Source organism: Taurulus bubalis (genome assembly GCF_910589615.1).
Source record: "Taurulus bubalis genome assembly, chromosome: 10".
NCBI lineage: Eukaryota > Metazoa > Chordata > Actinopteri > Perciformes > Cottidae > Taurulus > Taurulus bubalis.
Window position 1 is genome coordinate 18,428,534 of NC_136598.1, and position 25,625 is coordinate 18,454,158.

Here is a 25,625-nt window from a genome sequence, read left to right on the forward strand (position 1 = left end):
GAGAGAGATAAAAGGGGTACAGATAGACGACGATCCTCCAGAAAGAGAATGATTATTAAATCAACTTTAAAGACGGATGTCGGAGAAAAACTTCAAAAAGATTTGCGAGAGCATCATCACAGCTGTTGATATAAAAAAAAAAAAACTAAAATCGGTGAATAAAAAAAATTAGCAGCCTATTCACACACCATCTACTGTAATGATGCCTTTTTAAAAACAGCCGTAGACGTCAAAGAGGACATAAATTACGACAAGGAAAAGAGCCTTTAAAAGGGACCAGAGGAGGGGAGGCGATGAGGAGACGCGCTGCCAAAGAAATTGACAACACCTAAGAGTTTTGTTCATTTCAAGGACTGGTTTCCCTTCTTAGGCGGTCACAGCTGTAGTGGACTCTTGCTGTCTGGAGGTCAGGGTGCGTCGCTCACTCTGTTCTCCTGGAGACACAGCGGGCGTTCTCACTGGGACAACTCCAGTGACTCCTTTAGGACCGTTCAGCCTACTGACACCTGCCGCCATGGCTGTTTCAGGCCACACCTTCCCGCCCGGGTTAAGAGGCCTTCCCTACTATGGGGTTGTCCCTGAAACAGAAAGGATAACAAAGATGAGTTCCTGATCTCTGTGTGAGTGGGAGTAGCAGTAAAAAATACTGGATTAGTTACGTATGCTGCGGATACAAAGTCATATACACATACAGTATAGTCTATAGTCAACCATTGAAGTTTAGATCAAGTCATGTAGACAAACATGGATATTTTACATCCGTATTGCAGTTCAGATACAACAGACTTACAGGCTCCCGTACTGCGCCGTGGTGTCACTCCTGATGTTGTGCTGCTTCTGAAGTTCCTCCATGATGTTTCGGAGCTGTTTGAGCGTCTGAAAGGTCTCTTTGGGTTCCTGAATGGTAAACTTGGAGTACTCCTCCTGCTCCCGCTGAGGGCCTTGGTACACCGCCATACTGGCACAGGCATCTGCAGACAGGAAACTCACATTATACAGAGCAGGTTGAGGGCCAGAACTAAAACTGTAAGATGTGTTGTAGTCGTAGTGTTGGACGTGGTTGTTGTTCGGTCAAATGCACCTCTTTTAATTTGATGGTGTTTAACATCTTAATACACAGCCGTCTAGATCCTTTACGTAAAAAAAATAATTAATGGACAGAAAACACAAGACTGTGGTCTGTGATGTCGCCAGCTTCACATCTTGATTGTTTTGGAGACTGTTTGCCTTAAATCTGGTCTTCATGGAGTCCAGAAGAATAGCTAACAATTTAAAAACTTAAAGTCAGCACTTAACCTCACAGTCAGTTTTGGCTCTACGTTCCAATTAAAAAGAACTATGAGAAACATCTAATCTAACCACGTGCATGTATAATCTCTAACAATGACGTAAGGCCTCCAATCCGATAGAGGTCTTGGGCCATTTTTGCAACATTTGACAACAAGTGTTATCATCATAAATCCTTCTCACTCGAATAACCTCATGAACAAACACTGACCCTCCATGTTCTGGAGCTTGGTATCGTTGGAGGAGAGGAGGGAGAAGATTCTCTCCGTTTCCCGGTCACAGTCTATGTCCAGCTGCAGGTTGGCCAGCACGGTGCTGAAAAAGGAGAAAGGAAAAATGTAAGAAGATCTCATCCAGGAGGGAATAGCAGAGAGATACTTGAAATGAGTTTAGACTGAAAAACAGATGTCCACCTGAGCCCTCGGGTGTTTTCTGTAAGCTCTATGTATCAAATAACTAACAAATACAAAACTAGGAAGAAGAGAAAGCAGAACTGAGCAGTGAATATCTAGTAGAACTGTGGCTGAAGAGTGAAGTGAAGATTAAGTGTATTTAAACAACTAAAGAGATTAGTCCACAGCAGAAGTTAAACTAAAATAAATCAACTTTTAATTTTTTATTGAACCGTTTTAACCATTACACAGAGGGAATTATGACTCCTGCTCTACCCCTCGCCCTGTTTCTTTTCCACAAAAATAAATTGAAAAACACTTGTTGAGTCAATAACATAATGGTAATAACAACAATTACAGAGTATTAAAGATAATGAATAACAATAAAAAGGTAATGATGGGGATATTCTTACAAAAAGAAAAAAATACAATAATAATAATAATAACAGTATAAAGTGCAGAATCAAAGGAAAGTAATGCATTTCATGATATTTGGGTCATTGCTCTGGAATTGATGTGTTATGGAATATGGAATGTGGTCAGTGCGGTTTAAAGTATAATCCTATACTTTTCGTGTGTATGTGTGCGTGTGTGTGTGTGTAGGGTTGGATTTGTTAACAGGAAGATTTAATGAAATTATGAAAGGGGCCCAGGTTTCTTTTATTTTTTTGACTGTGGTTTTGGTGGTGAAATTCTTGCCATGGAAATAATGTTCTGTGAAAAGGTTGAACCATTGTTGATGTTTATTGTGTTTCTTGTTTTCCAGGGAGCAGAATAGTTTTCTTGGCGACGGCAGCGGGTTTGGGTTTGTCGAGGTCACCGAGCGGACAGAGAGATGCTCCAGCTCATAGGGAGGGAGGTCCCGGCGGTGACTCGTTTCCAGAAGTAACAAAGTGTGGAGTGGGAATTATTGTCTGATGTGTTTATTGTGCTCATGTACCATGAATACATGAATCTGAAAAACACATTTTAAAGCACATTTGGGTCCAGAAGTCTTTGCCGGACAGAGTGATGTGTTTTTGCTGATCTCGGCTTTTTTTTTTAAAAAGGAAGCAAAAATAATTTGTAGACAGTTCGAAACTTCAAGATAAGTATCTTCAATGGCGCTATGTTAAAGTTATAATGTTGAGGATTTTTATTTAAATAAAAAAGGTCTTTTAAGTCACTATCTAGCATCGAACTAAGTGACACAATGGTGATTGTCTGTGGTGGCGTTCCATAGAAAAATCACATCACTGTCTTTGGAAATTGAGAGCCCCAAAACACACCTGTTTATTGCCATTGGTGCCAGTGTCTCTGGCAACAGACAACAGGCGTTTGACAGCTGTCCACCTAAATTATCCCGGTTTTGTTTTTGTAATTTTAGAAAGTTGATCTGGGGTCCGGGACTCACGTTGTGCAGGGCTTACAGCCCGGGGCGTTGTTGCTCTGGCTTTTGCAGCACTGCCAAGCTCCACCGGAGTAGTTTGATGGATGGAAGGTGGACAGGCGTCTCTCGTTGCAGCGACTGACCGGGCCCAGGACCTCCAGCCACTCACTGGCCTCGACACAGTTTCCTGCTTGCACATACAGAGGCTTCTCAGAGTGGACCACCTGAAACATCTGACACACGACAAACAGAGCAGTTTAAGATGAAGCGTTACCAATAGTCATTTTATTTAAAAGACGAGGATACGGGTGTGTCTATGTTTATAATGACAGCCGATCTTGGATTTGTGATCCATATAACATTTTACTTACATTTTGTTTCACATTCAAATTTGACAATTTCCAGCCAGGAGATTCGATTCGGTTTTGTTTTTTTAATACACATTCGTCTCCATGTCTGAACTGATTGAGGTTTTCCAGGCATAGAGGAGTAAAGACAATTTATTCCTCGACAAAAGCGAGACTACCAATACAATACGTTCGTAATTCATTACTGCAACTTGGAAACTGGCTGGTATCCATTACAATAGGTTCATACTTTTGAAATCTTCTGAGAGGAATTGGCTTACATTTTTGCGGTTAAAGGCACTTTCATCTAGTTTCTCCACCGCCTGGATATTTTTTACATTGATGATGCAGAGGGCCTCTTTCCCTGCAAATCAAAAATCATTCAGTCAAATATGTGTCAGAGAAAACAATAACAACATTAAATCTATATCTTTTATTGAAGTTTTGCAGGACATGAAGTTGCTGTTCAGTCAATACAGAGAAATGAGAGACGAGTTTGGGTATATAATATGATAACAGCAGCTGGAACCAATGCCAACATGTAAAGAAGAGGCCATCTTGAGATGCCATATACAGTAGGAAACATATTTTCTTAATTTTGCAAGGCAGGTTGGTGAAGTCTAAGATCCATGCTTCATTCACTTTCAAATTAAACCATGTAACACCATATGTGTGATAAGTAACAAACATCATCAAGCAGTTGGGCAATTTTATGATTTGCTCTTTCTTTATCACAATTGTTAACTATTTAGATAATCAGTTTTGAGTACTTTATGGACTTTCTTTTTACCCCATGTATGTAGGCTTTCCATTAATTTCTAAGGCTGTTACTATTCATGTAAAACATTACATTTACATCTTCATTTTTGTCAAATAAATACAGCCAATACATTGGCACCCCCACAAAGTGTAAGAGCAGACTACTTTGGTGCCACCTGGTGGTGGCATTGAGAATGATAATGTGTTGGAGTATGAGACACGAGCTGGTCTCACCTTTATGTTTGTGGTAGGAGAGCTCCCTGTTGGTCACTCTGAGCCATCTCTTTTTAAAGTTTTTCTTGCCAAGGCGTTTTCTCCCCTGGGCACGTTTCTGTACTTCCCTATACAGAAGGACACACACACACGATTGAGGTTGAAAAAAAAAAAATGTTTTTCTGGAGGTAAACAAATTAACTATTTTCAGCATTTTCATTTTCGTTTGAATTGAATAACGTAATGTAATGTAAAAATGGAATGCCATTGTTTTGATTCTGAATTCCAAGAAATATAGTTTAATACAACTTTAGTTTTAATTGGCAATCCATGTCTACTTCTCACAATGGGAAATGTGACATCCAGCACTTTGAGTATGACACCCCCCTCACTGTTCTCAGACTTCACTATAGCCTCATGTAGTAATGTTGACTACACAATCACTACTATACAATTAAAGCTTTCAAATCAGCAAATATCCCTCCTCAACAGTCCACTTAAAGAGTAAAGCTTGTGGCTGCTGTTACAAAATTCATCTCCTTCCTCATAATGAACACTCACCCCTCCTTCAGGACCACCGCGTCCTCCAGCCCACTGGACCCTTTGCTGACGTTGGAGGAGATCTCATCAAGGAACTGGAAAACAGCATTGACAATGATTTCAGTTTTAATCATTTGAAATAATTAATAAATAAGCATTCACATTCGACGGACTTTTGAGTACATTAGTAAAATACCTTTTTTACTTTTTCTATACACTTGTCTTCTTGGAATGATTTGAAGAAGTCGTACATGTAGGTTTCTTTGAAACTAGACTACAAAGAGAAAAGAAATAAAGACATGAATGAGACCGATGATACTGTTTGATGACAGTTACACAATTAAAGACCTTAAGTACCAGTACTTTCCACTCACTATACAGCAGACTATATTTAACACTGTTCACTGTTCTTAATGTAGAACTATAAATAGCTTTATTAATACGCCATGATCCTACAAAGTGAATAACACATCCATTAACCCTTCCTCTCACTTTTCTCATCTTTACGGTTGATTCTTACCATTTTTTTTGACAAACTACCCCAGCTGCCCAGCGTCTGGATTGTTTTTGAGATGAGCGTGAGCGTTCGGGAAATCTCAGGATCCTGGAATTAAAACAGAAGTGTACAATGACAACAATGCACTGTATGTGAATTTGCTCTCCAGTATATTTAATTAATGGTGCCAAAGCCATGCGCTTACAGGATGGTGGGAACGGAGCTGGAAGGAGTGGGGAGAAAGAACAGCGACGGCGAAGAATCGCAGGAAAACAAAGCTGCTAACGGCCAAGTATTGAACATGTGGGTCGGCTGTAGAGAGAAAGAACACGGCATCAGGAAAACCAACATGGCCGACATTTAACCATCACCAATTTAGCATGAATGTTTCTAGCATGTACATATAAGGAGTGGACAGAATATAGCTAACGTTAGATAAAACTTTAGTTAAACTTTATGGGTTCATATAGATGTGTTTCCATAAGGTGGAGCCACATCTTAAACATGCTATGAAAACTCTTGTTTCCATCATGTTAAACCAAGCTGCTGATATTAAGCTAGATGGTAAAAGACAAGTTTTAGATCTGTGTGACGCCTCGAACCACATGTCCCTTGTTTTTTTTCTGAGGCTATCCTGTAACTTTTCCATGGGGTGAATACTGAGGAACTCCATGTGCTACCGAATGTAAATAAACTACAGCACATGTCGTCATTAAATCAGTTTGATGCAGGGGACTGCTAGCATATGTAGTTTCTTTGAAACAATAAGCAGTGACCCGCTGAACAGTTTCACAATGTCAAAAATAACCCAGACAGATTAACACCTTCTACCCAGCCACATGTCTGCGATGGGTCTGTTTCTTTTAGATGTCTGATAATTTCTCGGACCAAGTGGCTGCAAAGACATACAACAGGCTCTAGCATTTACCTGGGAAGCGTTTGCAGGCCAAGTGTCTGAGTGACCTGAAGACGTCACACATAAGTGGGGGACAGCTGGAACTTGACTGGGTGATGGAGGAAAAGACTTTCTGGACATAACCCTGGAGGTTCTCCTGCAGATGCAAAAATATTTAAAAAAACATCCGTAAAAAGAAATGAAATAAAACATATTTAAGAGGTAAAGGCAGATACATAGACCCATTACAGGATTTATCAGCCTGATTTATCAGAAGAACTCAAAGAAGTCCTGCACGTCCGTGGACGGGCTCGTAAGCGACGAGTGCATTCACCTTGTTGACCTCCGCGTTGTCACCTTCCTTCAGTTTAACGGGGTCTATCTCACATGTTTTATTGGATTCACAAATCTATGAAAAGGTTAAAAAGGACAGAAATAACAGAAAACTATTAGAGTCAACATATTAATAAGAAATAAGACTTTTGTGTTTTATGGAATTGTGGATTCAATACTATGATCTTGAACTTAGAAAAAAAATGTTTTAAATAACCCTAACTCCGTTCAATATGCCGTTTAATAAACAGTAATATCAGGTCACGGATAAAAGACAAAATATAAAGCTGACACATTTTGCAGATGAAAGTAGACTAGAATCAAAGCCACTATTATTTTTAACGAACCAAAGCAAACCATTTTGTTTAAGGGGAGTTTTCCATCCTGACCTAAGTGACTTAAGCAATTTCCAGGCTCTACACTGAATGCGTGTGTGTCCGTGTTACTCATACCTCGTCTATTACAGGCTTCAGGGTAACTGCCAGGTAATTCTTTCCCACAATCTTCATCATGTCGTCAATGCAGCGTGTTGCCAGTGAGTTGCCACGGAATATAGTGTTAGCCTCCCTGCACGGACAGAGAAATACAAACAACAAACATCAACCAGACATTTGAACCAGGTTTGACAACATTGCTTGACAAAAGACCATTTCACAGTTAGTTTTAGTTTTGGACCAAGTCCAAAGAGTTCAGCATCTAAAGATTTGACAGTCTAGCTCAGTTTTTCAAATAAAAAAATGTATGCGTGCATGCAGATATTCTCTACGTGGCAGTGTATACCTGTACTGTGCTGTACTGTAGGCATGCATGTGTGAGTAGAATTAAAACAAACAAGTAGCTCCTGTTAGAAGGATTCTTTTTGTTGTGTAACGCTTCGAGCACCAGGCTTTTCTCCGGGCTTCATGTATGTGCAAGTACTCACTGAGTGTTGTCCAGCTCTAGTGCTGCCACAGCAGAGACAAAAGGCACAAAGCGATTGTGGTGAAGCAGCAGTCGAACCGTGGGCAGAACAGCCTCATATCGCTCCCTGCAGATGTCCCCCAAGATGTGTGCTGCTGACGCCGAGATGGGCTGAGGGAGGCCGAGAGAAAGAGTGGAAGGTGAAAAAGGGAAATGTGTAGATTCACAGCATTCATAGGCATTATCAGCAACTGATCAATTCCATGATTATAATTTAGTGCCACACAAAGGAAAGCTACACCACCACAAACTATCTACTAACAGCTCCTGAATGGTTTCCGGGTGGAAATGTACAATTGCGTGTGTTTTTTCGGAGGTTTTACCTTCACATCTGGGGATTTGAGCAGCAGGTTGCAGAGTGGTGTGTAGCAGGCAGATGACAGCACCGTGTCTTCTATGTAGGTCAGCTTCAAACGCAAGGATCCCAAATCATCAGACTTGGACTTGCTGCCGTTCCCTTTTGGCTGTAGGAGATACCTGTTAGACCACAGGAAGACAGACACCATATCACTGTGCTGGGATGTATATACAAACATTAACTTTTCAATGTCAGGATCAACCAATCTCCTAAGAAAACCTACAAGTATACTTAACATAAAACAACCTAAATAGAAATACACAGGTTCACTACCATGTTCAGAAAATAAAGGCTGAAGGGACGGTTGATCCTGCTGACCTGAAACTAATTGTACTAATATTAACGACAATAAAAAGACAGCTAAAAGCAAAACAAATTGTATCGGAACATGGGATTAATGCTGTGATTGTTACTCGTTTACCTTATGCTATGCCAAAATACAGGACGGGCTGTGCATGAAACTACTTTTCTGGATGAAAAAAGGACAGCTGAACATGCAGATTGGGGAAAAGTTTATGGATACAGCACTGTGAAGCTGTTAACTATCACAGAAATGCAAATGCCCCTTACGGAATCAATGGATATGAAAAATATTTCAGTATCAGTAGTTTTACAGAGAAGCAAAAGAAAGTATCCTGACTGGAAACATTACAAACTGACATGGCATGTGCACGGCACAGGAGGGCTCTATAGCGGGTGATTAAAAATCGCCCAGAACATCATTGGCACCCATCTACTGAGCATCAGTGATATTGGTGAGAAGAGGAGCCTGCAAATACCTCAGATACAGAAGTCCCATCTGCTGAACCACCAAACTTCAAAACAACTTATTTCCTCTGGCTGTGAAACTCCTTAATTCATCCTCCATGTCTAATCGTATGGTTTGTGTGTATTTTGTTGAGTCGTAAAATGGGACTGCAATCTGCATTTCTTTGTGTAACCATGTTGTACAACGACAATTAAATTAACTTGTAGACAGTCATATTTAGACGACAGACTATATGGAAGTACTAGGGCTTGTATATCATTGTCTTCTAACTGAGATAATGCTTCCTTTGACACGTTTTACAGGGAGCAAGAAAACTCCCTGTAAACTGATAAAATAGACTATTAGGGATACATTAATACACTTCGATGATGCTTTACTGTAGCCACTGTTGCTCTGAAGCGTCAACAAGATGAATGCAGCTCAAACTCCTTGAAAAGGGGGTCCAAAGTACGACTCCACAGAGCTAATGTTCACCTATAAATCAGACAGCTGTCGTTTGCCATTTTCTTTATTATTGTTCCAGCTGCTTCTGGAATTCCAGTGGACTCAATAACTTCCACTTAAAAATCAAAGGATTTGTTAAATAGCTGACTCTTATGTCTTCTGCATGCACGTCTCCCTAAAAGCCAACAGGTGGAGCAAAACACAAAATGATTAAATGCAAAGTTGAACTGCAGTGCTTCAAAAAGCTGCAGGTACATACAGTAGGCTTGTCTGTATAAGCCGCTTGATTTGTTATCATGGTACACAGGCACAGCGACGCTTCTTGGCAGAAGTCAACAGATCACCTGTACCGATTTCATAAAGCGGAACAGTCTTTATGTGTGCGACATGGACGGTTTCCAGCATAAACATAGGACATGAGGTACTGCCACCATGCAAAAAGCCACCCCCGCACTAAACTCACTGCCCTCATGTACTAACAGATTGCTATCTGGCATAATCCCATATCACCTACACTGAGGAAACACCCACACAGAAGAACAGAAACACTGAGAAATCTAGGAAGATTTTTCAAATCACCTTGTAATGGCAAGCAAAAGTTAAAGTTGTTTTAATGGGTGAGTTTTTTTTAAACCAAAAGACTCAAAAGCAAGAAGCTGCTCTAATGCAAATACCTGATCTAGTTATAAAGCAGGTGACTGAGTCTGGCTTGGTTTTGTTAACTGAAAACAATCTTATACCTGAAAAACACAACAGACTTTGAAAGGAATAGGACAAGACAGTCCTGGACTTATTGCCATCATTGTCCCTGATGTTTTCCATAGTCCATACATACACGCTACCAAGGAGACACAGGCTACTCCTAGTCTTCCATTATCTTCCCAGGAAAATCTAAAATGGGCCTATTCATTTTCAGCACTATTATTTATACTGGTAGTCAGTTCGCTCTCCCCCGGAAATCTGTGTTAAATAGTCTTTCTGCTGTCAATTATACTCGTCATGTTTACATGGATAAATTTAGCGGCTCACAAAATAATAAAACAGTATATTTTAATTTTACATTTTACATTAAAATCGGACAATACAGCAGGATTTGTATTTTACCCCCATAATAGTTGTTTAAAAGGTGTTTATGTTATGGTCAGAGTGGAAAGTAATAGTGAAAATGAATTGGAGGTATAAAAGTCAGAAGAGGTCATTGAATCTAACGGATATATGACCCATGATCTGGAGTAATAAGAAACATCTTTTTCTTTGATTTCTAAATTTTTCGATCCACTGGGACCACCACAGAGTGAGTTCAGCTGATATTTGTATCAGATTGGTAAAATTGTGGGACAGAAGAAAAACATAGTGTGCTCTGCCATAGATAGGGCAGAGCACATTAATGCCTTTGTATTTGTTTAGGGTCCTTGTAGATAATGAGGTTAGAAATGGAATGACATTGTCTTCTGTCTGGTCCTTACCAGGCTTTGTGGATGTGGGCATTTCGCAGGATCTTGACAGGAACCCGCGTCTCCCCCAGAAACACATCCTGTGCCAGATTCTCATTGTTCCACAAATCCACTCTGCAAAGGTAGAGGGTGGGAAGTGAGACATGCATTTCATCTATGAATATATGGCATTGAACTACGTGTCAATCTTTTGTCGTGTGTGCAGCACAAGCACATAACCACCCAATTTGGCAAAAAGGGACAAAATAAAGGTCACAACCACAAATGTGGTGCTTACCTGCTTGGTGCAAAAAAGCTAATTAAATATCCGTGCAACGACATCACCTCAAATCCAAACCTCAAAACCATGCATAAGCGTTTTTACCTTTGAAACTGTCTAGTCTTACCAAGAGAGCTATGAGTCCACTGTGAAGGAAGCCCCACATATCCTTAACCAGAAACCAAGGCTCTCTATCAGTAGTCAGAACACACCACATCTAAAGTCACGTTTTTGTCCTCAAGTTGTTCAGAAATTATTTTTCTTCTGTCAAGACTATAGATGGGAAAACAAGAAAGAAAGAGAGAGAGAGAGAGAGAGAGAGAGAGAGAGAGAGAGAGAGAGAGAGAGAGAGAGAGAGAGAGAGGGAGGGAGGGAGAGACAGTCACAGAAAGTGAAACGCACAGGTGAGAGAAAAATAAAATAAAATAAACAAAACTTACTTGATCTCAAGTTTTTCAATGTCCTCCTCTTCCACCTGGAAATGAGACTTCTTAGTGTAGCTGCCCAACCTTGTGACCTGAGGGTGAACATGTCCATGCTTATTTACAGGCTTACAGTAGCGTAGTAGCGTTAAGTAAGCCAAACAGAATTTACCTCGAAGGAGAAGGTCTCTTCAAAATGAGGGTTGCTGGTTTTCTTCTTTACCTTTGTCTTCTTTTGGTCACACCTGAGGGGATACATCACAGACACTCTGGTACTCATCTTTGAAAAGGTTTGCCCGCTGATCATCTGCAAAACCATAATTATCTATCTAAATTAGGTTTTTTATACCTTGCATCAAGATCACAGCCATTTATAAAAAGCTTTATTTGAGGACCAAAACAATTTTGTTGAGATTGTGATCTCAACAAAATTGTTATGGCTTCCGTCGGCTTTGTTAAGATTAGATTATTGCAAATCATTAAACTATGACTGCCTCAGCTTCCTTTAGCAAATGCAGTTTGGTGCAAAAGGGATCAAAGGTAATCTCACTGATGTTAACTACCTCCGTTGGCTCGACCTATTTAAGAATGTATTTCATATATCATTGTTAAACCTGAAATGACCGTTTCTTGGTCACTTGGGGTCACAAAAAAATAAATAAATTTTTTTTAAAAAAAGGACAAAACCGGGACATAAACACTTTTAAAGCAGATATATTTACATAAATGTAAAATGGAACCCCACTGAAAAGTGGGGTTTTTAGAGGGTTTTTTTTCCAGTGAAAACAGCTGCGGCCAAAAACGACACTAGGAGGGCGGTGAGAGTGAGCCAAAACATTAAAGCTGTGGGCCAGACAGCTAAATAGTATAAAGCCCTGTCCCACATCTTTCACATCGCCATGTGATGCATTGTTATTATAAAAAGATTGATTACAACCACTTGGTCTCCTCATGGTTATGTTGCCGAGTAGGTCTGATTTTACAGCTTTGTTGTATTTCTGCACATATTCCTCTAGCTCTGTGACTCCTAACTTTTAGTCGGGGAAAAACTTTTATTTAAGGAAATTGGTCTCAATGTATGTAGTATTATTGATGTAAAACTCAAAACTTGCTGCTTTTATACTTAACAACTTGCAAATAATGTCATCATATGTGTATGCTATAAAACTTAGCATCATTTGGAATATGTGAGGCATTCACAACGTTACCTTGCGGGTCCAACGAGGGACACGGTGGCATAGGGGTCACAATTCTGCCCGCTGATCAAAGGCAGTCCCTGGCACTCTATTATCCTGGAGGTCACAAAGAATTAGGGAGGGACACAATTAATACATAATATACTGTGCATGGACACAACATGAACAAGATTTTTAGTTCTGCATTCATTTACATCATGATTACCAATTGAAGATGAATTCACTGAGAGCTTCATGTTGTTAACTCATTTGGTCCTAACCAACATTTGAGCCACAAGGCAGACATTGTTATTGTCAATAAAAAATATTTCCCCCCATTTTATAAATTCTTGGACTTAGCCTTCATCGCCATTTAACATGACATTGCTGCAAAGTCAATTCTCAAACTAAGATGTTGTCAACAGTATAAAACAGCACAATGCGTTGATAAAGTGGTGTTGCTTCTTCATTTAGAAGCAGTGCTTTGCCCTCATGTTTGGCTCGTGTCACACAGGGACCACTGCTTTTTTCACAACTGTTTCAGGTGTCAACAAACACACACTGTCGGCACCCTAAACAGGATGTGGCTGCTAAGCAGGAGTCACCGGAGAATAAGAATGAATTCAGCCCGTCACTAAGTGAGGCCGGAGGGAGAAGCCGACCAGAGCGAATGTCAGGATGTTTGTGTATCATCTTCCAGGGTGTCATGACAATATTCCCTGTAGTCTCCTTTGTATGTCTCAATTCAACCCCATCTCGCTGAGCTCCGACCATCTCTGGTGACTAACGACACCGCAACAGGAGGACTACGGTGTGCAAATGATAAGCTTGACGCCGTTGATTCTAACTTTGCTACCTTGCCTGGTCCGGCCGATGTGGGTGAAGGGTATCATCGTCTGTGCGCGTACGATGAAAGCGGGCAGTGAGCAGGGGACAGTTAAAGCAAACGAGAGGCACGGCGAATGACGGCAGCAGAAAACCACAGCGGTTGCCGTGTGAGAAGCGCAGGCTTCCTGCTCAGATGCCATCACTTCCTCCTCATTACCTCGCTCACCGAGTATGAATGGGGGATGCAAAACAACATACGTAAACAGCATGAGGTCTAACAAGCACACACGTATGTGTGTATGTACATGCTCAACCTTATCATTCAATGAGTGTTTGTTTGTCTTTTTTGAGCTGACCATCCTCGCATATCATTAGTAACAGTGACGAACTTTTGATGCCTTACGTACAGATGGAAAATGAGGCAATAGATAAAGTGATCATGGGAAACACTCTGAAACAAACCCACTGAAAGCTAAGATTGACATGTAATGTGATCTTATCAATGAAGACTACTTTAACACATTTCCTTTTGGTTTCTTTCTCTTATACCTCTGTCTGAACTATTGATAAGAAATGTTTCCCGTTTGGCTATATTATCGGGCAAAGCACAAATATATGCCTCTTTAATTCCCTTTTTCTTTGCTTTCCCATTTTGATATTGCAGGATCAGTCCATTTTTGCAGTGTGCACACCTGAATTGTGCAATACTGTTGTCATATTTTTGTTTTTAAAGGGCTGTGTAATCGAACCTCACTCGAACAACCCATTTGGTTCAATTCCCTTCAAACATTCCCAGTTCATAAGACAACCAACGCGATTAGACCTCACTTGACTGACAAGGGAACCTTGGTACTCACCGGACTAGTAAGTGTTGACCCATTGAGCCGCTCACTGTGATCACTTCATTCAATCGCAGCTCCAAGTGAACCTTACCCTGTTGAATATGAGGAGAGGAGAGGGACCGGTGAGAAGTTATAAATATCTCAAAACATGAGATCTCACTCTTACACTATAGGACAAAGGTGAACAAAAGGTTGACTCCCAAGTTAAGGTCAGCGTTGTGAAATAAGATTAAAATGTGGGCTGTAGAATGTGCTTGTGAGAAAATTAACACATCAAACTCCTTCTCTCTCTCTCTCTCTCTCTCTCTCCCTCTCTCTCTCTCCCTCTCTCTCTCTCTCTCTCCCTCTCTCTCCCTCTCTCTCTCCCTCTCTCTCTCCCTCTCTCTCCCTCCCTCTCTCTCTCTCCATCTCCATGTGGCCCAGCTCAACCTCATGTTTCATGTTGTTTTAGGTTAATGGCGGTACCATGTGGGACAAGAGCCACAGCAGCTGTAAATTTTGTCATCACTCATAAAAGATCTTTACGGGTTCGGATGTGGTGAAGGCTGCCGGTTCCGCCTTCGGAAGTGTTAAAGAGAGAGAGAGAGAGAGTGCGATAGTGAGCGAGAGAGGAAGAGATAGAGAGAGCGCTAAACAAAACGCCCCCACACACTTGCACTCTGTCTCTGCAAATCAGCACTTGGCTGAGATGGCGATGAGTTCTTTCTGGTGCAAGATAGGCCTTAAAGCCAATATACTTACTACTGCAAGAAACCAAATGAGCCACTACGCAAATTAACACTCACAATACAACTACTTATCCTTCCTAATGAATATACATCTGTATTGTTTATCCTACCAATGCCATTTACTTCATTAACTAAGCAGGTACACTGGAATAAAAGCTAACACTGCTTACAGGGTACATACAAACCTGACTACAAACCAAGCCAGAGAGGAAAAGCAATAACACCTCCATCACTCACTGATGTAACTTTGCAGTTGAGAGTGTCTACTTGTGAGTGAATCAGTGTAGCAGCACATACCCAGAATAGTCTGGCGTGGGCTAATGGCAGCTAGAGTCAACACGTTAGCTACAGCAGCACAGAAGTGGTAGTCTGCTGTAGTTTCACCTGACACAACCAGACCACAAAAACCATCTGATCAAAGAAATGTACAGATGAAATAGAACAATCCACATGCATGCCCTATATGTGATAGAAATTAGAACTGCATCCTGGAGTAGAAGAAAAAAAAAAAATCAATAAAATGCTGAAAGGCCAAAAAAAAACGCCTCATAAGACAAGACTTTAGCAATAGTATCTTGATCATTAGCGAGTGCTACAGCAGCCAGCTAAATACTTAAACCAACAAACAAACCCTCTACAAAAAACAAGGAATTTAACTTTGAGGAAATGAATAACTCAATAGCATTAGTTGGCAACGTCACAGAATATTGACCTCAATAGAATTCCACTTGGGCTTCGGACAGGTCGACATACTCGTGGTACAAAACAATGAAGGATTAACGCAATAAGCAAATTCTATGTAACCATTTTGTATGCCGTCGCAATAAGCAGTGACATTTGCATGATAAAAAAAGATGGCAGTGAGTTGGTGATAAATACTTCACATAAATGTTACCCAGATGTTTAAAAACACAACGTGAAAGTCCAGATTTATTGGTTTTGGTCAAACTTAAAAATCGGACAGGTGGCAAAAATAATGAATTCCAAAACAATAACAGTAATCTATCTAGTTTCAATAGCTGTATTTCAAGTTTTCAAACGGTTAAACTGTGTTAAACTTACTTTGACAAGCAAATAATCTTATCTGTAAGCAAATGTAAAATTACATGGGAGTGAATTTCCTGCTTGTTGTGTTGCTGTGCAGCAAGTTATGAATGCAGGCGATCCCCTGAGCCCGGAGAGAGTGGTGCAGTCTCATTATCAATAGCTTTAATGGCAACTTCCAAGCATGTGCAATTCAAAGTCAACACCAATGTGTTTTACATAAAAATCTGGATGAGATGTGCTATAAATTGCCAATTGCTTCAACCATATTACCTGGACTTCTGAGTTAGGATCCACTGGATGAAGGCTAAACCAGTGCTCCTTCCCACTGTATTTACACAGGTCATCCTTCCGGATTGACACCTTGCCTGTAAAGACACAAGTATACAAACACATTTAGCTATAACTCATCCACTAACATAAGAAAATATACTTGTGTAAGTGTGTGCATTACTCAATGCAACTTACCAACAGGTAGGTCCCGTTGGAACACGCTTTTGGCATAAACATAGAAGGATAAACACTGAAATGGACGTGGGATCTCAAAGTAGAAGTCCTCTCCATAGAACGGGCTGTAAATAAAAAGGCAGAAACCAGATTAGTAGATAGCCTGGCTTGACCAGTGACACTTAATGAATGATTTGTAAAGCTTGATGCTTTATTCGGGACTGTGTGTACCACCAGTGTTATCTTAAATCTAAAGACTCCATTTGGTGTGGTCTACAACTTATTTTTAAATGTACATCACACAGGAAAATAAAATGTTAATTGTGATTTATTAAATCGGAAAGTTGAAAATGCTATTTAATTCACCTGCTATCAAGATAATTAAATTGGGTTCAAGGATTAGGATCAAGTGTTTTTTTGCATTACACTATGTGTACCAGGATGAAACAGTTTAAGTCACTTCATGTGCATTATATTTGCAGTACACTTGACCTTATTCTAAACTAGGAAATCAACTCCTTATGGCACTAGATTCGACAGGAACAAAACAGACAATTGTTGAATAAAGTCACTGTGGTGCTCAAGCCAAACTGTAATAATATTATCATAATTGAGCATAACACCAGATTTGTTGAGTTCCTGGGAAACGAACCGTCTGAGCAGAAGGTGGACCACGCAGGGTGCCCTCATGACTCATCGGGTTGTAGGGAATGTTCCGTCCATTCCTTTCAAAACCTCTCTTTGTTAATATGTAGTCGAACAGTTTACAAACCCTGGAACACTTATCTGTGAATACTCTTTTGTGTTATATTCCTCTATCCTCACCAAATTAAATGGGGAAAAAAAAAAAAATCTGTCGAGTGGGAGCTGAGACGAGTAAAATATCTTGAAGGTGATAAAAAATACCTGGAAATTAAAACAGAATAAAGAGGACAGATTAAAGAGCTGAAACGTCTCTTTTGGGGAACATTTAAGCAGATAATACGGCTACAAGCCGCTGAGGAAAAACAAGAGGAAAGCCTTTATTCTACTGACAAAGGGTCTTTCCAATTAGTAATAATGAGCAACCATCTGCTAAAGCTGCGGATACTGTGCACTATTATACATGGCCAGTTTCAAAAGAATCATTTTCTGATGATATATATAAAATATTATATTCAAAATGAATTTCATTATTTTTAGGAGCAATTTAGCATATACTTGTCATGTCGGGATATACAGCAATATCAGAACAAATTCTAATCAATACTGGATTCAGCGTATATATCATCCATCCTATAGAGGCCAGGTACAACCTGGACAGGTTTCTGGGGCGAAAAGACATGAAAAGACAACGCATTACCACTCACATTCAATCCTAAAGGCACATTTTGAGTTTCCAGTCCACCTAACCTGCACAACTTTAGACTGTGGGAGCAAACTTGAGCACCCGGGAGAAACCCATCCCGACAAGGGTTGAACATGCAAACTTCAATCATTAAAACAACACAAGTATATTACACTTTAAACTAGTCCGGCGGCAAAGCGGTTAGCTCTCTCAGGTTTAGCACGGGACCTACTGCCCTGTAGGAGCCGGGCCAAACACAGAGGACTTAAGCATCTGTGCCACTCAGTCCTGCCAACACGACTACCTCACGACCAAGACTGTGAGCTAGACAGCTTGATCTGACACGGCCGATTGTAGGTTAAGCACCACCTCGATGTACGTGCTGCCAGCAGATGAACCACCTGTCCCAAACAGACTGAACAGTACTTAAACAGTTGTACTAGATTAACCGTTTATATGGTCAAGTAAAAATGCAAACTGTGACTTTTACTTATTTACAAAGAGTCATCTTAGGGCAGTAAAGATGACAAAGTTTAGAGGACTGTTTATTTGGGATAAAAAATGTAACACAAAAGTAGTCAATAGAAAAAGAAAAAAAAAGAGCAGCTGGCATATAAACAACTATGTAGAACACTTAGTGAATATCTTGGCCACAAATTAGTGGAGTTTATGGGTCGTGTGCTTAAATGAATTATGTCTGAATGTGATCCTGTAACTCTTAAATCCCGGGACAGATGAGATCTCTACAATTTATACCTCTGGATGATGAAATATCTTGCCTGATACTTCCGCACTGCGTTTGGTCAACACATCCAGTGTACACCCACACATCCTCCTCAACATTACATGAAATTATGCAATTGTAACCTCCCTATTCTGCACACACTCAAACGTACTCCCACTGTCCTACCTTTCTTTCTGTTGTCACCCTAGTCTCTAAGTAACGTCAGCATGCTAGGTAGGACCACATTAGCTGATATTAGAGCTTCCATAAAGCCTTTAAAACCCCAGAGACAGGAGCCCATGCTCCAGGCATGAGTCAAACAACATCCCAAAAAAAAAACACAGTGGGCCACATTTCAGTGATGATTAAGATGTGCTAAACAGAGGCTAAGGTAGTTAAGAGTGACACAGAGAGAAAGACAGGGGAGAGCGTGGGAGGACACACTTCCTCAGAGACTGTAAAATCCTTTTGAACAGCACCGAAATCAGGAGAGTAAAAAAAGAACGGTTGTGAAATACCTGCAGAAGGCAGGCCCATGTTTACAGTGAGATATGCAATGATGTAGATAAGACACCTCAAAGGTTTCCTGGTGCCCATCTCCCACACCGTTCTCTGGACCACTTGTGAATGTAGCTATTGGTAAAAACGCTTATTTCAGTCGGAATCACTTAGTGTTTCCCAGAAGAAAATGCTGGCCTGCACACACACAGCCCTGAGTCACATATTGACATTTGTAAGATGTTATCAAATGACTGAATTTGAAACCGGACATTTCTCACATGATCGGCCTGCGACAAACAAAACGGTCCAGAGTTTAGTAGGACTGTTTCCAAATGAGAGATTTTCTCAGAGTCATTTCCATTTTCTTTTAGCCTGTCTTTGACTTCAATTCTTAAAACTGTAAATTCTACAAAGAACCACAACAGCCAACAGTGATACAACTAATCCGTAGGAGCATAACCTAATCAATCTCATTCCTGAAATTAAATGTTGTGCATTATCTTAATATTTATTGAGTTAATCATGGCAATTGAACAAACATGGCATAGCAGATACTGGTTACATTTACAGGAGAATTTCAGTGTTAAGTGCCAAGTGCGGTTATGTTCCTATTTCTAGGCCTTCCTAACTGATTTCCATAATTCTCGATTAAGGTTACAAGAGTAAAAAACTATTTACGTCAATTAATATATAAATTATTCAGTCGAACAAATCATGACCTCCAAAGCACCAACAAATGAGCAGTCAACAACTAAATGGCTTCAATTTATGATGTACAATATTTAGAAAACCACCCACATTTGACCCGTGAAGGTCTGACATTTTCACTTGATTGTAAACTGTACATCCAACACCTTAGAAAAGGTTCACTACCAGTTCAAAAACTAACAAAAAAGGAGGAAATGGTACAGTAGAAGACATTCAATCTGAAACTGCGCCCGCATAAAAACCAAAGGATGTTTGGATTTCTTGTATAGCAAACATAACTTGCTATAGATGAGGTGTGCCATGAATGACTGGACATGAAAAAAATGTCTCCTTCTTCTGAGTCACTTTAAGTACCAAACTCTCCAGGAAACTAATTATTGAATACTTTGATACTACTCATAATATTCAACTACACTTTTTTCCCCTTTCAACTTATATGTATATGTATGTGTGTGTGGATAATAAGTATTTGAATGTACTCTTTACACTATATTACTGTCAGTAATTTACCATTTTTTAAGACCGCTGCTATTCTCTATTAAGCAGAGAAATTTAAGATATAGTACTTTTTACTGCTATTTATTTGTTAAATAAAAGTGTTTAGTTTGCCAAATACTACCATCCGACCAACATCAAGAAAAATAGAGAAAGTTCTCCTCAATAAAACTTTCTTATTTATCGAGAAAATCTCAAAAATACAAACATTAGAAGACAGATAAATAGGCTAGAAATGCTACATTAAAATAAACATGTAAGAGGCCTTTTTTACTGTTTGGACATCCACCAACTTGAAAAAAGGACGTTTGCACATCCTTAATCATTATGCAAGTCTGGTGGCATCTCATGTAACTAAAGGATGCATGGTGTAACTTTGAAATGATTATTTCATTATGAAATGAAATAAAAGTGTAATGCTTGAAAGTTGACAGTTAACTGTAACATTAACATCAGCAACACCTTACTAAGCAGTAACACCAGTAAAACTGCAGCTCTAAATGGAAATAAGACCAGGGGTAACCTTGCTTACCTGCCGCTTTTGTCAAACACTTTGGTGCGGAACACCTCCTCCTGATCCAGACTTATGGTGCTAAAGGTGCAGAGATCCCTTTGTCGATTTGGACCCGAGACTGGACCAAGGTTCTTAGCTTCACCTGCAATACCAAGAGAAGAACATTGTTAGTATCTCGACTGGCATCAAGACATCAGCAGTCTTTCCCAAGTTAATGGTAGCACTTAAATGGCCCTTACTGATAGCACTCTGTAGTTTAACTTTATTGAAGAAATTTTACTTTCATGATTCTTGTTGTTCGGAGTTTGTACTCGTGGTTGAATTGCACTTATTGTAAGTCGCTTTGGATAAAAGTGTCAGCTAAATCAAATGTAATGGACATTTTTATAATTATGCATTAATTGGCACATCAATGACACAATTAGACAATCTACACCCATGCTATTCAATAGCATGTCTCTATTTCTATACCTGTTTCCAGTCTACCGTTATAAATATAAATCTTACAGGTATGCTTGGCTGAGAAGTGACATGTCAACACATATAACTTTAGGAAGCTCTGAGAACATGCACATGTGGGTGTAGGACATAGAATATTGTATTTCTATGGGATAGAAAATCCCCTGTGCATTCAAAATGAATACCCATTTACTTATGTTCAGGGGTCATGTGCAAAACCAGGGGAGGGTAGTAATGTACTGTATGTATGGTGTCTATTGCAAGGTTTAACTTTTTTTTTTAAGATGATACACACAAATACATATTAATTGTACAGGTATGCTGGACTAAGAAGGGAACCAGATTAAATGAAATGTCAACAGAGTTATACCCTCAAGAGGTTCTGAGAACATGTGCATTCAGGTTTCAGATCTTGAAAAAAGCCTTTCTCTGATCATTTATTGCAACACACAATTGGCAGTCCTGGAGTTAAGATAAACAACCTATGTGTTTTAGTTCTACACCCATTCTTAATCAAAAAAGGAAAAGGAAATGACATGAAATTTAAAGTAAAGGTTCTTTTCACTGAGGCTGTACAATCAAAGCCTAATCAACACGCATGTGTGATTGCAATCATACACAGAGGACTGAAATATGCTTTTACATTAGACATCCTCATGTTCATATGGTGACATTGGCTCTTGCCAGTCGTGAGGGCAAGCTGCAGAGCGGATGTAGCTGATGTAGACTTGAGACTCATGTGGTTAAAAACATGAAACATTGACTTCCTCCGCATAACCAATGACGATGGTACAGCGCTGATTCACAAATGACAAACACCTTTGTAACGCACGCAACATGCACGCACACACTTCCATAACATCGCAGGGAGACCCAGATTATATGCCATGGGGTTACATGGGGTTCCATCGGCCCGGCATAAAAGAAATGCACCAAATCAAAAGCCAGAGAGGTTTTACTTGAATTCTTAGAACAGTTAAATTTCACTCAAACGCAGCACCATCAATAACTTCACACTGAAGCAGATTTAGACTCATACATTATAGGGTCAGTCGTCTAAATGTGTCCTTGAGCTTTGGATATGTACCTTAAGCCCAGGTTGAGACCTAATTAAGAAAAGCCACCAGTGAGATCAGCTTTTTAACAAGCTATTAATAATGGTGAATGGCTAATCTTAGAAACAGCCAGTGAAAACAGCCAAGTTGTCACTAAACTTGGACCAGGAACTCCTGGTGGGAGTAGAGCACACCAGCACATATGCACGCAGATACGAACACATCCATTATTCTTAGCCAGCCAGCCCTAGAAACGTCTCGTCCCTTCAATAACATTTCCACTAAAACAGAAGCAAGTCACCCTGTGAAAACTACGGCCGAAAGGTCAGAGAGTACATGCCTAAACAATACCAGTCTTAGCGGACGGCTGCCGAGTCAACTGGCTTTTTCCTGATTTTATTGAGACAATGAAGAAAACATGGGCATATATCAAAGCACACAAATCCAAAAACTGCAATAGGAATACATATTTACAGAATGCCAACTCGATTGATGTAAGCTAACGGAAAAGGACAAAGTGTGAACGAGGAAGAATGGAGTTTTGTAAGACTGCGAAGTGAGTTACATGCCACGATAGTTCCTCTATTTTGTTCTGCTTACCGTTTTTTCATTAATTCATAGTAGTGAAACTGACATTTGTCTTCCTATGCATGTGCCTATGCAAACAAGCCTTCCATACTTGTTAGCCGACTATACACCTTACAGTAAAAACATACAGTTAAGCCAGATTTATAGCGAGTCATGATGTCCTACATACACTTGAAACATTAAATGTATCCCAAACGCATATTAATATTGTGTCCAACATATATAAAAATAACAATAATACAAATGATTATTATTTCAGAAAAACTATGGTTTAGTGGCAGTTCATTCTAAATGTATTTCTTTTGAAGACACGCTCAATTTTACTTTCTCCATTGAGATGAAGCAATGCCACTGGGGCAAATTGAATCCTAACCATAATCAATTACCTCAAACACCAACACAGTTTATGGTGGAGCAGTGTGTTTATGGATGTGTATTAATACCGAGAATAATCAAATATGCGGCAGCATATTTAGGATGTAAACTACATCATGGGAATCAGTACATATTGTGGCATTTGAACCTTAACATTGTGTTACGGTCTGAATCTTTTGCAGAGCAGCCATACACACCTTGACGTTGAGTAATTTGTTAAATAACTACAAATACATTTACACATTCAAACAGGCACACAGCCTCCTGGCAGGTACTTCCACTACTGGACCAGCCAAGCCTGCGAGGGACGGAGGATGCGGAAACTGGCTCGTGAGGTATTTGACTTTAAAGCCAACGTTTCCGATTTGGACTCTTACCACACATGCATGCCTAGTGTATTACTATTATATTGCTGCGGGCAGGACTGCTTGCTCATTCCCACGGGTGCTTTAATCATTCACGTACTGTCATATAATCAGACACGATAACTGCATTTCCACGTTTCCCATATTATAATGCCGGTCAGAGAGCAAAAGATGAAGATTAAGAGACCCGCTGGGTTGAGACAACCCACAAATCAACACACACACACACACACACACACACACACACACACACACACACACACACACACACACACACACACACACACACAGCACTGTGATACACGTGCCACGATCGTTAACGAGATGCAATGTTGGCGGGTTATCGAAGATATTTAACGTTAGCTGTCAAAACTTGGGCAACGTTAGCTAACGTTAAACTCCCCAAAGAGTGTGCGATGGTTACGTTGAGACCTTATTTCTTTCTATATATGCAAAGCTATATTAACGTTGCGTTTTAACTTCACGTAGTCGCTGAAATGAACGTTATCTTCGTCTCCACATGAGCTACAGTTCCTGTCAGATGCCTGCAGTGATTGACGTTGTAGCTGAATGGGTTTGGGACTGAAGCGGTTGGTCGTAGACGATGTTTCCACGGTAAACTCTGAAGCTCGAGTCCACACACACACACACACACACACACACACACACACACACACACACACACACACACACACACACACACACACACACACACAAGAACGCCCACGTTAAAATGTCCAATAACGTTACGCTTTAAAACACCTAGTGAGCTGACGGTCGCGGTCGGTGAATGAAATCACCCACAACAAGCTACTTGCTCCCGACTAGCATGTTAAGCTAACTTGAAGCGAACCAGCAGAGCGACCAGACCAACTGCCGCTGAGCGTGCACACTGTCGAGTCGACTGTTGACGCCGCGCCCCTCCGGCTTCCCCTTCTCGCCGCCCGCTCGCTCGCTCAACCGACCTCGCTCCCCGTGCGGGAGACGGGGGAAACATCGGTCTCGCCAGTCAGACTTACATATTTTACCCCGCAGGCTCTGTAAAACCCGGACCCTCGCGTCGTCGTCCTCTTCCGCCATGGTCAGAGCTGACTGTTGTCGCTGCTCCGGTGCGTTCAACGCTGGTTTATCATATCCGTTTATGAATGCGGGCAGAGTGGAGGAAAGCCAGCCCCACTGCCGCGTCACGCCAGGTCCCGTACACACTGGTGCCTCCAGGTTTGGAGGAGAGAGAAAAAACAAAAACAAGCTTCCTCAAAAGACGAGCGCCTTGCTTTTGGCTAGTGCTTCATTCTGGAGATGGTAGGAGTTTTTAAAAAGTCTCTCCGTGGTGTTGCTCATTGTGCGGCGAGTAGCGATACTTTGACTCGTGGAGCTGGTTAGCTTAGCGAGCTAATCTCATTTGACCGGTGCTTTAGGTTAACCCTGTCTGCGTGTGACGCGCTCGTGTCGGACAGATGCACATTTGCCACCGGGTTAAAAACACATTCCCGAGGCACACGGTTGTTTGAGGGACTGCTGGAGACATTCTTCACTTTGAACAGTATTGCAAAAAAAAGAAACCGCACACTTCTCTAAAAACATAGGCTGCATAAATCAGAGGAACTGTCCAAAAATATATATTTAAATGGAAGAGTGACCCTGTTAACGTGTCTGCAAACATACACATTCACACATCACAGCTAGCTGTTACATTTGTCTAGCACTCTTGAAAAAAGTTCAATCTCGTATAATAGCCAGTTCCTTTTACAAAAAGTAAGACTCTCAAACTACATTAAATAAAACATCTGTTTAAGAGTAGCTGGTAGTATGCTACTAATACAGGTGTTATATGCATTAAAATATCATAACTAGTTTTATACATGTTTATGTAAAGTACATGTACTGTTTTTTGCATGTCAGATTATTATATTTAGTTTGAGGTTATGTTTTGTGACAGGGCTGCAGCTTTAAGCAAGATAAAGAATGACATTGGAATAGCTCAAGTGATACTCACTGTGGTATGTGTGGATTCTTATATCAATGGGACAGACACTATTAGTGGACATTCACAAACGTTCCCTAAATATAATATTCCAAGACTGTTGAGATGATTTATTCATTTTAATCTCTGATATAATCCGATTCCAATATCTCCCTTGGATGGTGACGTG

At 40.3% G+C, this 25,625-nt stretch overlaps 1 protein-coding gene across 1 annotated transcript; it reads right to left on the reverse strand.

Moving 5' to 3' along the window:
• Nucleotides 1-547: 547 nt before the first annotated feature.
• rasa2 (RAS p21 protein activator 2) lies at nt 548-24,558 on the reverse strand (the record flags this gene model as incomplete). Its single annotated transcript, XM_079224665.1, has 24 exons — nt 24,492-24,558; nt 20,649-20,772; nt 16,383-16,486; nt 16,188-16,282; nt 14,158-14,234; nt 12,506-12,589; nt 11,470-11,542; nt 11,316-11,392; nt 10,629-10,730; nt 7,915-8,068; nt 7,554-7,702; nt 7,084-7,198; nt 6,633-6,707; nt 6,332-6,455; nt 5,609-5,715; nt 5,428-5,511; nt 5,104-5,181; nt 4,929-5,002; nt 4,389-4,495; nt 3,677-3,759; nt 3,073-3,281; nt 1,499-1,602; nt 791-971; nt 548-578 (listed from the first exon to the last, which is right to left on the reverse strand). Exons 1-24 carry the CDS (start codon nt 24,550-24,552, stop codon nt 548-550), a joined length of 2,472 nt encoding a protein of 823 aa, XP_079080791.1. The 5' UTR covers nt 24,553-24,558.
• Between the last annotated feature and the right edge of the window lie 1,067 nt (nt 24,559-25,625).